Source organism: Lithobates pipiens, unplaced genomic scaffold (genome assembly GCF_037356315.1).
Source record: "Lithobates pipiens isolate NorthernLeopardFrog02 unplaced genomic scaffold, aLitPip1_a1.2 Scaffold_19, whole genome shotgun sequence".
NCBI classification, from domain to species: domain Eukaryota; kingdom Metazoa; phylum Chordata; class Amphibia; order Anura; family Ranidae; genus Lithobates; species Lithobates pipiens.
This window is the reverse complement of record NW_027507764.1, coordinates 455,179,728-455,194,043: the sequence shown is the minus strand read 5'-3', so window position 1 is coordinate 455,194,043 and position 14,316 is coordinate 455,179,728. Positions and strand designations below refer to the sequence as shown.

General features: G+C 41.8%; 1 protein-coding gene across 1 annotated transcript in view; it reads left to right on the top strand.

Annotated features, from left to right (window-relative positions):
- The window catches only part of CA8 (carbonic anhydrase 8), a 129,725-nt gene that overhangs the window by 104,395 nt on the left and 11,014 nt on the right, over positions 1-14,316 (top strand). The window contains exon 7 of the mRNA XM_077492753.1: positions 5,356-5,468. Within this exon, the coding sequence (XP_077348879.1) occupies positions 5,356-5,468 (113 nt within the window). The remainder of the gene's footprint in view (positions 1-5,355; positions 5,469-14,316) is intronic.

The following is a 14,316-nucleotide window of genomic DNA, read 5'->3' as shown; positions in this document are numbered from 1 at the left end:
CTCTACTCGTGCTGACAGGCGCGAGTAGAGGAGAGCCGGCTGCTCTCCTGACGGGGGGGGGTCTGCACTGATTGATTATCAATGCACCCCCCCGAGGATGTCCACGCATGGCCACCAGGGATGTCCACCCATGGCTACCAGGGATGCCCACCCATGGCCACCAGGGATTCCCACTCATGACCACCAGGTAAGCCCACTAGAGCCCACCAGGGATGGCAATCATTGCCCATTAGACCTATAATTAGTGCTGCCTATCAGTGCCGCCCATCAGTGACGCTTATACGTGTCCTCTAGTGCCACTTATCAGTGCCACCTATGAGTGCCCATCAGTGTCATATATGAGTGCCCAACAGTGCCACTCATCAGTGGCGCCTATGAGTGCCCATCAGTGCCACCTGTTAGTGCCCATTAGTGCTGTATACCAGTGCCACCGATCAGTGCTGCTTATCAGTGCCGCCTATCAGTGCTGCATAGAAGTGCCACCTCTTCAGTGCCCATCAGTGCAGCCTCATCAGTGCCCATTAGTGAAGGAGAAATGTACTTATTTACAATGTTTTGTAACAGAAACTAAGAAACTTTCAAAATTTTTGTTCTTTTTTTATTTGTAGCGCAAAAAATAGAGGTGATTAAATGGCACCAAAAGAAAGCTCTATTTGTGGGGAAAAAATTATAATTTTTTGGGGGTACAGCGAAGCATGACCGCCCAATTGCCATTCAAAATGTGAGAGCGCTAAAAGTTGAGAATTAGTCTAGGCACCAAGGTGTATAAGTGCCCTGTTTTGAGGAGATTAAAGTGATTGTAAAGGCTTAAAGGATTTTTTATATTAATCACTTCAGCTCCGGAAGGTTTACCCCCCTCCATGACCAGGCCATTTTTTGTGATACAGCACAGAGTTACTTTAACTGACAATTGCGTGGTCGTGCAACTCTGTACCTAAAAATAAAATAAATAAAATTGTGCTTTTTTTCCACAAATAGAGCCTTCTTTTGGTGAATTTTGATCATATTTTTTAAATATATATATATATATATATATATATATATATATATATATATATATATATATATATTTTACTTCTATAAAACATACCCAATAAAAAAATGTAAAAAGTAAACAATATTTTCTACTTTCTGCTATAAAACATACCCAATAAAAATCTTTAAAAATCAATATTCTTCATCAATTTAGGCCAATATGTATTCTGCTACATATTTTTGGTAACAAAAATACCAATAATAATATACTGACTGGTTTGCAAAAAAGTTATAGCATCTACAAACTATGGGATATTTTTTAAAAAAATGTTTCTTTTTTACTAGCAATGGCAGCAGTCAGTGACTTATAGTGAGACTGTAATATTAGTGCGAATAAATCGGGCATCTAACTGACATTTTTTACACTTTTTGTGGACCAGTGACACTAATACAGTGATCAGTGCTAAAATATATGCACTGTCACTGTACTAATGACACTGGCAGGGAGGGGGTTAACATCAGGCGCAATAAAAGGGTTAAATGTGTTCCTAGGAGTGCTTACTAACTGTAGGGGAGGTGCTTTGGGTGGGGGAAGGTAAAGATCCTTGTTCCTGCTTAGCAGAAACACAGGATCAGTACATTTCCCTCTTAGCCCTTGTACACACGGTCAGAGAATCCGTCGGAATGTTGTCGGATATTCGGACCGTGTTGTCGGATAATCCGACTGTGTGTGGTATGCATCAGACTGATTCCGTCGGAATATCCGTCGGACCCAATTTTCCAACTTGTTGGAAATATTTTCCGACAAACTGGTCCGATCAGACCTACTCCAATCATGTGTAGAGAATTCCAATCGGACAAAGTGCCACGCATGCTCAGATCAAATTCCTACACCAAAGCTATTGGCTACTAGCCTGAACGTAGTCCCGTCGTAACGAAATAACATCATCACGTTCTGAACGATCGGATTTTCCAACAACTTGGTCCGACCGTGTGTATGCAACAGTTTTGGACACAATCCGTCGGACAAAATCCAACGGATTTGGTTGGCAGAATGTCCGACCGTGTGTACAAGGGCTTAGAGAACTGCAGTCTGCCTTGTTTACATAGGCATGCTCCACAAACCCCATAGTGTCAGATCGCATACTAGGTACGTGATCTGGTACAGAATGACCGCCCTGCCACAATATATGTGAGTGGGGCAGTCCGCAAGTGGATAAAATATGTATTACACATAGCTGCTGTGTGCAATGGTATTGCACAGAGTGGCCACTTACCACCTCTTGAAGTCCCCCGCCAGTGCTCTCAACTCCTTCTTCACCCAAGTGCCCCATCATCAAGTTGGCTGCTGAGGGAGTACTTGTGCAGGTGCACTCCTAAGCCAGGCTATGTACATCAATAGACACACACAGCACTGCTTGGCCAAGCAACCCATTCTCTCCAGTGCTGAATCGGTGGAAGAGGAGTCAGGTATGTATTTAGGGATGGGGGAGGGGGAAACAGCAGTGGAGCACTAAAATGCATTAAGGTAAAAAATGCTAAGACTTTCGAACCACTTTCAGATGTACAGTCTACAACTACAGGTATATGCTATGGCCAGTTTTACGAGGGGTGTTCAAGTCAAACCAGGACTTTAATTCTACAGGTATAAAACGGGATGCTAGCATGGCTGTACTACACGCAGTAATACGTGTAGTACAGCCAAGTGTGTCCTATTACTGATAGGAATAGAGAACCCCCTAGGAATGGGACTTATAATACAAAGTTGAGGATGCATATGATATACAAGCAAAAGTGAAAAAGACAAGATACAGCTGCCTGAACCCAACGACGTTTCGGAGACTAGTTGTATTCTTCATCGGGGGTTGTTCACAGGGAGTAGACTGTCTATAAAATTTAAATGTATAGTAATCAGCCAACAATTCTCACATATACTGTTGCATGGTCATTTAAATAGAACATACAAGGCTGTACTTACATCACAATCACTTAACGAGGTACATCTAAGCATCCAGAAAATATTAATAACATGAAAAAGGAGCCACGCAGCATAGAGTCGCCCAAAAATCGCATCAACCAAACACCGATAAATCGTCTAATTTGGGAGAAGACAAAAACATCAAAAAGGGCGAAAAAAGAGGGGAAAAGAGGTCTCCCTCAATATACGTCCGCCCATCCAGCTGGAGCCCAGGATATCCAGACCACCAGCCGGCTAACGTGTGCACTGAACCCCATTAAATTGGAGAATCTGCAGGGGGGGTGAGCAAAAAAACAGAAAGGTGGGATAAATATCCACATATGTAAGAAAAAAGTAAAAGATTAAATAAAAAAAATCTTCCTGGGATTAATAATATTGATGAAAACCCAACTATGTCCCAAATTGGTCACACTCACAAGTGAGCAGCGCCAAGGGGAAGGAAAGCCAGGAGCCCCGTGGATCCAAACAGTCAGGGACTGCTGCCTGGAAGAGGTACTGTCAAAAGACATAGAAACCCCCAAACAGTGCATTTAAAGAAACAGAAGTTTATGGTTAAAAAAAATAAGGACAAGCCAACATGGTCATATCCATAGTAAAACAGAAGTAAATTTACCCAAGCAAATAAGGTCCCAATGAGTGGCTCCACCAGCACTTCAAAGAACGTCCTTCCCCGGACCTGTCTGCCCTGGAGTGAACCAATGCTTTAAATAATATGTCAGCGTCCAGCTGAGCCACAATTAAGCCAACCAGCTGGACGCTGTTAGATCCCCTATAGAGCTAGAGCTACATGTATGGGCCCCCTGGGACGCCAGCGCGCCGCGCACCCCCACAGCGCATGCGCAGAACACTCCACACACATTCGCCGCAGGGGCAGCTATTACTGATAGGTGCGGTGCCACACATGTCCTGGTCCAGTCCAGAGACGATTATTTAACATGGCAGACAGCAGTGTTAGATGAAGTTTCTTGTGAACAAAGCCGTAAAACCCACTGAAATCTATAGAAAGCTTCATGCACAGTACGTTCATAAGACGCTCAGCTGTAGTAAGACATTTGAATGTATACGAATGTATACATTCATGAATGTAAACACGTGGAACACCTTATCCTGGATAATCTATGAATAATTGGTCATGAAATTACATAAGAGATGAATCTGGGAGCGATGAACACACAGAAGAATTTAAGTCTGCACTGTTTTGAGGGAGTGTTTTGACTGGTAAGATCAGGCTTTTATGGATTGCATCATTAAATGTGAAGAAACCCGGGCACATCATTTCACTTCAGAATTAAAACAAGCATCAAAGCAGTGGAAGAATGCGGACTCACCACCACCAATTTTTTTTTGAGCAATTGCGCCTGCAGGTAAAGTGATGGCAAGTGTTTTCTTGGACAAATGTGGCTTTATTCATGCAAATTTTCTACCCCGTGGGGCCACTATCAACAGTGAATATTACTGTCAGTTCCTCGGAATTTCAGCACTGATGACGAAGTGAAGCAGGCCATCCTAGGATGGTTCAGGCGTACTGAAAAATCTTTCTTTGTCAAAGCTTTCCAGGCATTAGTTAAATGCTAGCATAAGTGTAAAAATGTAGCAGGGAAAAATGCCAAAAAAATAAATGCAGTTTCCACTCCTTGAAATTTGTTCTTTTATTATATAAACTTAAAAATACTGGTCTGACTTGAACGCCCCTCATATATTATAAAAGTAATTGACGTTTTATTTTACTAAAACATCATAAAAATGTTTGGTCTTGTAATTTAGTTCTGGCATTCAAAAAGGATCACATAAATTATTTTATTCAGTCTAGGGCAAGTGGGGAATTTTAACAAAGCCAGGGAGCATGGGCTTTCATTGAAAAAACAGATAAAGAGTTAGCCCTTGTACACACGGTTGGACATTCTGACAACCAAATCCGGCTACACATGATCGGAGTATGTCCGATCGGAGCATTTTGTCGGAAAATTTTACGGGCAAGTTGGAAAACTTGGTCTGTCGGATACTCCAACGGAAACAGTCTGATGGAGACCACACACAGTCGGATTATCCGACAAAACGGTCCGATAGGACACATTCCGTCGGAATCTCCGACCGTGTGTACAAGGGCTTAGAGGTTAGTTCTACCATTATCTGACCAGAATTTCCTGGATATAATTATGGCAGATCTTTCTGAAAATATTTAGTAATAGGGAATCGATTTTGCAGGTTGCATTTAAACCTCCCTTATATTTATTTATTTGTCTGTGGGTGGAGATCACATATTTTCTACATGTTTTTTTTATATGTATGGTTTCTCTATAGTTTACAAACATTTTAACAGCTATTACTTTTAGTGAGAAAGAATCATTTGTTAGTGAATTTAATATTGTGCAATGCTCTTTGTTTTCATGTCTACAAACCAGACCCTTTGCTCCGTGATTACTGGGTATATGAAGGCTCTCTTACTATGCCACCTTGTAGTGAAGGAGTTACATGGATATTATTCCGATATCCTTTGACAGTATCTCAAACACAGGTGAGATTACATTACTAGATTGCAAAGGAGTATGCTTATCTTTTGAATTTAGGAACTGCTATTATAGGTCAACCTTTGTTATTTCAAATGTAGTGATGATGCAAAGTGCATGGGCCAAACAGATGATACTATCCTGTATATGTTATAAACTAATATAAAAGCTTTCCGTTACCCAGCAGGGATTTTCAAATTATATGGATATTTTACTGCACATGGCAGGGACATGCAGTTGGAGGCAGGTGAGGCAGAGCCTCACCTGCCATGAACATTATAAAAAAAAAAAAAAATCCTTCAAGGGTCATAGCTTGGCGACCTGAGGTCACTGAGACCCCAAATGGGGGATATGTAGCATAAGTCCTACTCAACCACTGATAATAATGTGGGGCGCCTACAACCTATGGTTCCGTATATATGGGGCTCCTTGCACAGCCTGTCAGAACCTACATATAGAGCGCCCTGTTTAAATACAGGCTGACAGACTCTGTTTGCAGCAGACTAAGAGGATGAGCTCACAGTGCCTCTCCTCACTTCTTGTCAGAGGCACTGAGCTCAATGGACAGCTTGGCGTCTTGGAACAATAGTAAAGTACTGGCCCCAGCTGTCCAATAAAAATTCTGCAGTGGAGGCACGCCTCTCACTGCAGTTTCATAGAAGGGGCATGTGTCTAAAAGAGAAATTCTCCCTTCCAGCCCAGCCCTCTTAACTACAAGGAAAAAACATGTGTTTATGGGTATAAGATTTATCCACAATCCCATGTTTTTCTCACACAGTTAAGAGGGAGAATGAGAATCTGTTGCTGCTGAAAAGGTATAAGCTATACAAGCTAAATCATATATTATGCTATATGTTTATTTATCTAGTTCCTGTGAAATTACTGGTTTAAAGTTATAACTTCAAACTTCAGTAATTTGTCCGTTAAGCCACCTGCTTGAGTACAGTTTTTGGAAATATAGTAAATTTTCTTAAAAACAATATATAATAATTATTTGTATGTTACTTATAATAACTAACCTCTTGCCACCCCGGCCGATTCTGACACTTCTCTCCTACATGTAATATTCATAATTTTTTTGCTAGAAAATTACTCAGAAACCCCAAACATTATATATATATATATATATATATATATATATATATTGTTTTAGCAGACACCCTAGGGAATAAAATGGTGGTCGTTTAAACTTTTTTATGTTGCACGGCATTTGCGCAGCAATTTTTCAAACATGCTTTTTTTGGAAAAAAAACATCTTATATATATTGTGGCAGTAGGACCCTGTGCTACCTGAAAGATTGCTGGTTTATGCCAGATTGTGGAGGGAAAGGCACGCTGATTGCACAGCTGTGTGCTTGGCTATTTAGTTGTGACCTGGCTATTCCTCTGAGAGGAGTCAATGGTTGAAACCCCCTGCATGGGTACTGAAGTCTTTGTGAACTTTTCCATGCTTTTAAATAAAAGTGGGCTACCAGGCCCTTAAAAATACAATTTTGTACTGGCGTACTCACTGGAAAACGCACCTACCGTTTGAGTCTGATAACCCCAATCTTACAATATATATATATATATATATATATATATATATATATATATATATATATATATATACATTTTTTGTATAATGTGAAAGATGATGTCACGCCGAGTAAATAGATACCTAACGTGTAACGAATTAAAATTGTGCACACTCGTGGAATGACGTAAAACTTCAGTACTTAAAACTCTCCATAGGGGACGGTTTACATTTTTTTGCAGATTACATGTTTAGAGTTAGGCTGGATTCACACCTATGCATTTTTAGTGCTTTTTGCATTTTGCAGATTTTCACTACAGAACGTGTTCCATAGGAAACCATTTTAAATGGACTGTAGTGCAAATCAGAAAAATGCAAAAAGCACCAAAAATGCATAGGTGTGAATCCAGCTTGACAGAGGAGGTCTAGTGCTAGAATTATTGCGCTCGCTCTAACGATCGCATCATATGTAACTGGTGTGTATCTGGCTCTAATACTAGCCAGTGTCTCACCAGCGGCTCACCTCACCGTACGTCCCTGGCTTAAAGGAACACATTAGATGACCATCTTTGTGAAGTGTCATTCAGAACAACAATTGGTCAGACAAAAGAACATAGTTTTTATAGATTCAGAGTGCATGTTAACATCTATTTTAGGCAACTAAAGATAGTTCAATGCACATATAGTAGTGAATACGGATTTTGTATGAATTAGGTATCTCCTAACTTGTAGTGCACGGCTGAGTTTATTTTTTTTATTTTTTTTTATTTTGTATGTAGTGAAGAAAGATTAGAATCCCTGCAATAAAAAGCTGCCTCTGCCTGTGTTGCTGTCACATATTTTCCTGTTATCATTGAAATGCTATGTAAAGGGGAGACCCTTTAAAGTAGTAAAGCCATACAGGGTTTATAATCCTTCCCCACTTTATCCGAAAACAAAAAACAAAAAAAGTTTTGAATTTACTTGGCTTGAAAAGTTCAATAATTTATAAGCGATTGTGAAGTTAATCAAAGAAGAACCAAAAATAATATAAAATCATTTTTTCCTCACTCTTTTTCTTTTTTGATACACTATTTTGCAGAAAATCAAATGCTTCACAAACTTTTAAAAATAAAGTTATTTGAGTTCAATGAAAACCTGTTGCCAAATAATTAAACTAATTTGTAACTAATTTTGTAATTTCAGAATTGGTATTGCCGCAGTTTAAAATACACATATTATCCAAAATATATACAACATCAAATTATGTATGTTTACAATAATTTTTCCTTTAGTTAGAAATAACACAGCATTGACATTGTTAGACCAATAAATAGGATGATTGAACAGTAGATAGAAAAGGTACAGATTGCCAGTTGTCTTCTGTCAGAATTAGTGCTATATATGACAGTTAAAGTGTGACTCGGAGATATGTAATGTATTACAATATTGGTATGTAGTATGATAATTACTGGTGCACACTGTAATTGGTAAAGTTGTTTTTCTATTATAAATTAGACCAGAAGCAAACTGCATGCGGACATTACGAATTCCCTTAGATCACAGGGAAATGTCACCGTGTTTGATGTTAAAATGACAAACTTGACACAACCGCAGTGATAACACACTCCTACAATCTTCAAAGGATTTAGAAATGATAAATATAGAAGAACATTACCAGTGTGATAAGAAAACAGTGTGTCTTTCATGTCATGTTTGCTAAACAACCAGTATGTTTCAAGAAAATTTTTAAAATTTGCATTTAGAGACTGTTTACTCTACAGGATGTTTAGTGCCCGTATTTACTATAGCTTTATAAAAGCCTTTAATTTTTCCTTTAATATTATACAAACATATAAAAGTTGAAACACAGAAAGTTACACTTTTGAAATTAAATCTATCATTTATAAAGGGTTTACTTGATATGTGTCAGCACAGTGATGAGACAAAACAATTTAAATTGATAATGTGATAGGTATCCCTTGTTAGTTGAATTGTCTAAACCATTGGAGTGGTCGTTGTCTGCTGACCTGTGGACACTAAAACTGGTGCACATAGAATATGGTGCAGCTGTGCATAGTAACCAACCAGCTTCTAATTTCAGCTTGTTCAATTAAGCTTTGACAATAAAACATAGAAGCTGATTGGTTACTGTTCATAGCTTGACCAGATTCTATGTGCTCCAGTTTTAGTAAATCTCCCCCAGTTTGTATTATGTCTGTTCGAGCATAACTTCTGTGCTCTGACTTCACATGTTAGCTATCCTTTTAGGATTTTTAATTAACTTTATTAATGATGCAGGCTGGTGTTATTGCTATCAGTATGGGAGGATATTTTGGTCACATTGGCACAGCTAAGAGTGGACTTATGTCACATACTACATTAAATGACAATGAAGTAGTCCATAATGATTTAGACCAGTGATGGCGAACCTTGGCACCCCATATGTTTTGGAACTACATTTCCCATGATGCTCATGCACTCTGCAGTGTATTTGAGCATCATGGGAAATGTAGTTCCAAAACATCCGGAGTGCCAAGGTTCGCCATCACTGATTTAGACCCTAAACACCAAGGCACGACAACTTTAACAAAAGCAAAAGGGTCTGTTGCATCAGGCCCAATGGTCCAGGGGACCCACCATAGTGGCCCACCTGCTATCTAAATACTACAGCCTGGGTCCCAGGCTAGCAAAGCTTCAGTTGCACGCATCTGTAAATAAGAAGAAAATATCAGACATCTCTTCAGATCAAAAAGAGAAAAATCTCCCCTCCTCACCTTGTGTTATGGTCATGTGATTATCTCAAACATATATCAACATCAACAGGGTCGGTTTTATGATTACCCTTAGCCAGCTTAAAACAGCCCAAAATGTGTAATAGACCCATGATATCTCCAAAAAGAGAAACTGCCACTTATGAAGATAATGTTCTGATAACGGAAAATTCCTATCAAAATACTTACCGTAATTTTCCTTTCCTGATGGACTCCATGGCAGCAACGTGTGGGTTAAGTCCCGCCTCCACTACCCTATAGGACACCACTCCCATAAATCTTTGCTCCCTGCCCATGGCCGTGTTCGGTAACTAGCCTACTCCAGCCATTTTGGGAGGGAACTCCTGCTGCCATGGAGTCCATCAGGAAAGGAAAATTACGGTAAGTATTTTGATAGGAATTTTCCGTTTTCCTGACAGACTCCATGGCAGCAACGTGTGGGAAATAACTCGCCAAACACACTCGGGTGGGCAAAAATGCTGAACAAAAATGTATGTAACACTGTCAACCGACAGCACCTTTAAACCAAAATCAACGGAAGATAAACTGGCAGGTTCGACACAACAGTGAGCCATAAATGTATGAATGGATGACCAAGAGGCAGCCTTGCAGATAAACTCAGGAGCCACATGACGTGAAGCTGCCCAAGAAGTAGAGAGACTTCTCGTGGAATGTGCCGTAACCGCCTCAGGAGGAGCCAAGCCCTTCTCTTTAAAAGCCTACTGGATCGCCTGAACCACCCACGTGGCGATGGATCTGACCAAAGCCCAGAGGCCTTTGTTTTTACCGTGAAAAAGAACAAAAAGATAATCCGATTGCCGGAAAGAAGCTGTTGCCTCCAAGTATCGTTTCAGAATAATTCCCATGTCGAGAGGATGAAGATCCTGACTCCCGCCGAATTAAAGGTAGGAAGAGTAATATCCTGAAATTCGTGGAAGACTGAGGTAACCTTTGGATTCGACCCCAGCATTGGCACTAGGACCACTCTGTCAGGAAAAAATGTGAGGAAAGGATCCCTTGATCCTAAAGACTGAAACTCAGAGACTCTCTTTGCTGAAGATATGGCTACCAAAAAAGATGTCATTAGGGACAATTCTTTGATTGAAAGTGTTCTGTCCAGTTGTGAGAAGAAGACGAGAACCAGCGGTAAATCCACTTGGGGAATCTAGGTTTCCTCTGTGGTCTAAGTCTAATTGCTCCTTTAAAGAATTGCTGAACCAAGGGATGTTTAGCCCAGGATACTCCAGAAAAGGCCGAAATTGCCGAGACTTGTACACGAAGAGCACTGACAGATAGGGGAATGTCTAGTCTGGACTGTAAGAAACCCAAAAACATCCTGAACCGTCAGATTACCATTAGAGCAAGACTTGGAAGACAAGTGACTTGTGAATCTAGACCAAATCCTCTCATACACCTGGTTGGTACTTTTCCTCCTTGCACTCATGAGAGTAGGAAAGGACTCCTTGGGACAACCCAGAGCCTCTAATCTTCCCCTCTCAAAAACCAGACCCTCAGACATAGATGGGCCGGACAGGGATGGAGCTTCGAGCCCTGGGATAGAAGATCGGGTCTGAGAGGTAAGGGAATCGGATCTCTGACGCTGAGGAGCATTAGAAGCGGAAACCATGTTGGGCCAAAAAGGTATTACAGCTATCACCTCTACTGCTTCTGATTTGAGTCTCCGCAGGAACTGTCGAATAATAGGAATCGGAGGAAAGGCGTAAGCTTTGTTGAACCGCCATCGATCCGTCAGTGCAACCACTCCGTAAGCCTGAGGATCCCGAAACCTGGAATAATACCTTGCCAGTTTCTTGTTGCAAGGAGAAATAGGGCAATAGGCAAATAGGTCAACCTCTGGGGAGAAACACAACGTTAGAATCCATCTGAAAACTTCCTCGTGAAGAGACCATTCGTTGTTGTTCAGATTGACTCAAGACAGGAAGTCCGCTTGGACGTTCTGCGTTCCTGGAACATAAGTTGCTGTAATGCTGACCAGGTTCTTCTGAGCCCAAGACATGATTGGTTCTACCCCCTGAAGAAGGGAAAACTCCGAGTACCTCCTTGTCACCTTATATATGCCACTGCTGTTGTGTTGTCTAGTCTGAGAAGAACCGAAGTTCCTGAGATCAGATGACGAAAGGCTAGGAGCGCCCGGAAGGCTGTCTTTAATTCTAGAATATTCGACACCATCCCCCTGGAAGTTAAGTCCCAGGTGCCTTGTGCTACTTCCGTCAAACAGTGGGCGCCCCAGCCCCTGTTGCTGGCATCCAAAGTTATTGATATCCATGAGATGGGGAGAATGGAATGACAATTGAATAGATTCTCCTTCTGAAGCCACCAGGGCAGAGAGATTCTCATTAAAGATGTGATCCGGATAAGTTGAGTCTTGTCACCTAACCATTGGTGAAGAAACCCTTTTTGGAATGGTCTCATCTTCCATTGGGCCCACTTCACCATTGGAATCGTGGCCACCATAGTGCCAATAATTCTCAGGCACTGAAGAGCCGGGAGATGGGAGGCTGAGAGGGCCGGACGAATTCTGTCCCGAATTACCGCTACTTTCTCTTCGGGTAATGAGATGGTGCCCTTCACTGTGTTGAAGAGTGCGCCTAGGAATACAAGAGACTGAGAAGGAATTAACTAACTCTTTTCTAGATTCAGGATCCAACCGAATTCTTGAAGAGTGGAAATAAACCTGATCCTTGTGCAATAACAGACGGTCTCTGTCCTGGACTAGCAGCAGAAGATCGTCCAAATAGTGGTGAAGACGAATCCCCTTGGATCTCAATAGAGCCACTACGGCCAACAACACCTTTGAAAGACTCGGGGGGATGTTGAAAGCCCGAACGGGAGACATACGAACTGAAGATGTGGTTTTCCTACTGAAAATCGCAGAAACTGCTGAAAATCTTCTGCCACAGGGACATGAAACTAAGCGTCCTTTAGGTCTATTGAAATCATCCAGTCGCCTGACTGGACTGACTGTTGTATTGTTGACAAGGTTTCCATCTTGAACCTTTCCTTTTTGATAAAATGATTCAGATGTGTAAGGTCTATGACTGGCCTCCAAGAACCGTTTTTCTTTTGGACCATAAAAAGAGGAGAATAAATTCCTCTCCCTCGTTGATCATCTGGCACGGGAACGGCAGCGCCTTGAGCCAATAAAGATTTCACGTAGGCCAACAGGATCTGCCTTTTTTTTTCTTCTGAGGTCGGAAGGGAGGTGGGAACATACTTTAGTCTTGGGGACCTGCTGAAGGTCCAAGAATGACCTGAAGAGACCGTTCTGACGGTTCAGAAGTCCTGGACTGAGGCTGCCCAGACATGCCGAAAAAGTAGAAGATGAGTCCCCACCTGGCCTATCTGCCGACTTCCCACCAGAGGCCCGGGTTATGGCATTATCCAACTTATTCCCAAAAAGGGAAGAACCCTCGAAAGGGATACGGCACCACACCTGTTTAGATGCTGGATCAGCCAGCCAGGGACGGAGCCAAAGAGCCCGTTTGGTGGTTACAGCTGAAAGCATAACCCGAGACACTAAGCGGATGATGTCAATCGAAGCCTCCCCCAGAAAAGCCGATACAAGCCGTAACTCCTGGATAGGAGAGTTTTTGCGACTTCATCCGAAATGTTTCTGAGGGTATCATCCACCCTGTCCGTCCAGACTTCCATGGCCTTGGACATTGCCGCTAAAGCCAAAGCTGGCTTGCATGCCAAACCAGCAGTGAGGTAGACTCTCTTTAAATCGGAATCAATCCGCCTATCTAAGGCATCCTTAAATGAAACTGTATCTTCCAATGGAAGGGTTACATGTTTTACTAGTCTCATCACCGCTGCATCCACGAAAGGAGCTGAAACCAGATACTTGACCTCATCCTCCTTAAAGGGATATAACCTTAGGACTTTTGAGAGCATACTATTCTTTTTCTCAACTTTTAGTCCATTCATCCGTGATGACCTCACCAAGTTCAGACAGGAATGGAAAGTTAAGACGCTCCCTTTTAAGTTGCTTAAAATACTTCGTTTGTTTGGAAGGATTAGCCAAGTTCACAGCCTCTCTGATAGCCTCTCTGATAGCCTTCACCAAGGGGGAGAGTAAGGCAAAGTCAAACCCCACACAGGTACTATCTTCCTCAGAAGCTCTTGAGCATGTGACTCCCTGACTGGAGACTGAGGTGACTCTGACTGAGGCACAGGAGCCTGACTGGCACCAATCCCCTTGAGGGATTCTTCACCACATTTTCCACAAGGGACCTTAGATGCTGGTCCGTACCCCCTCTCTCACTAGAGGCTTTGGAAAAGCAGAGGTCACACAGGGATTTCCCAGTAGGAACTTGGGATCTGCATCCCCAGCAAGTATTAATAACTGAACGGCTGGATGAGCCTTGGAGGAGCGAGATCGATCCTCGCTACGGCGCCCAGATCTTGAGGGTGAGCCGTGATGTTTAGACTTAGAATATGAATGCCGGTGGTAAGACTTAGAAGAATCTCTTCCTCTATGCGTTGAGCTGCGTTGCTGTTCTGAACTAGATGGGCTAAGACAGAGATAGAAGAGATATACAGATAAGGAAAGATAACACACTGACT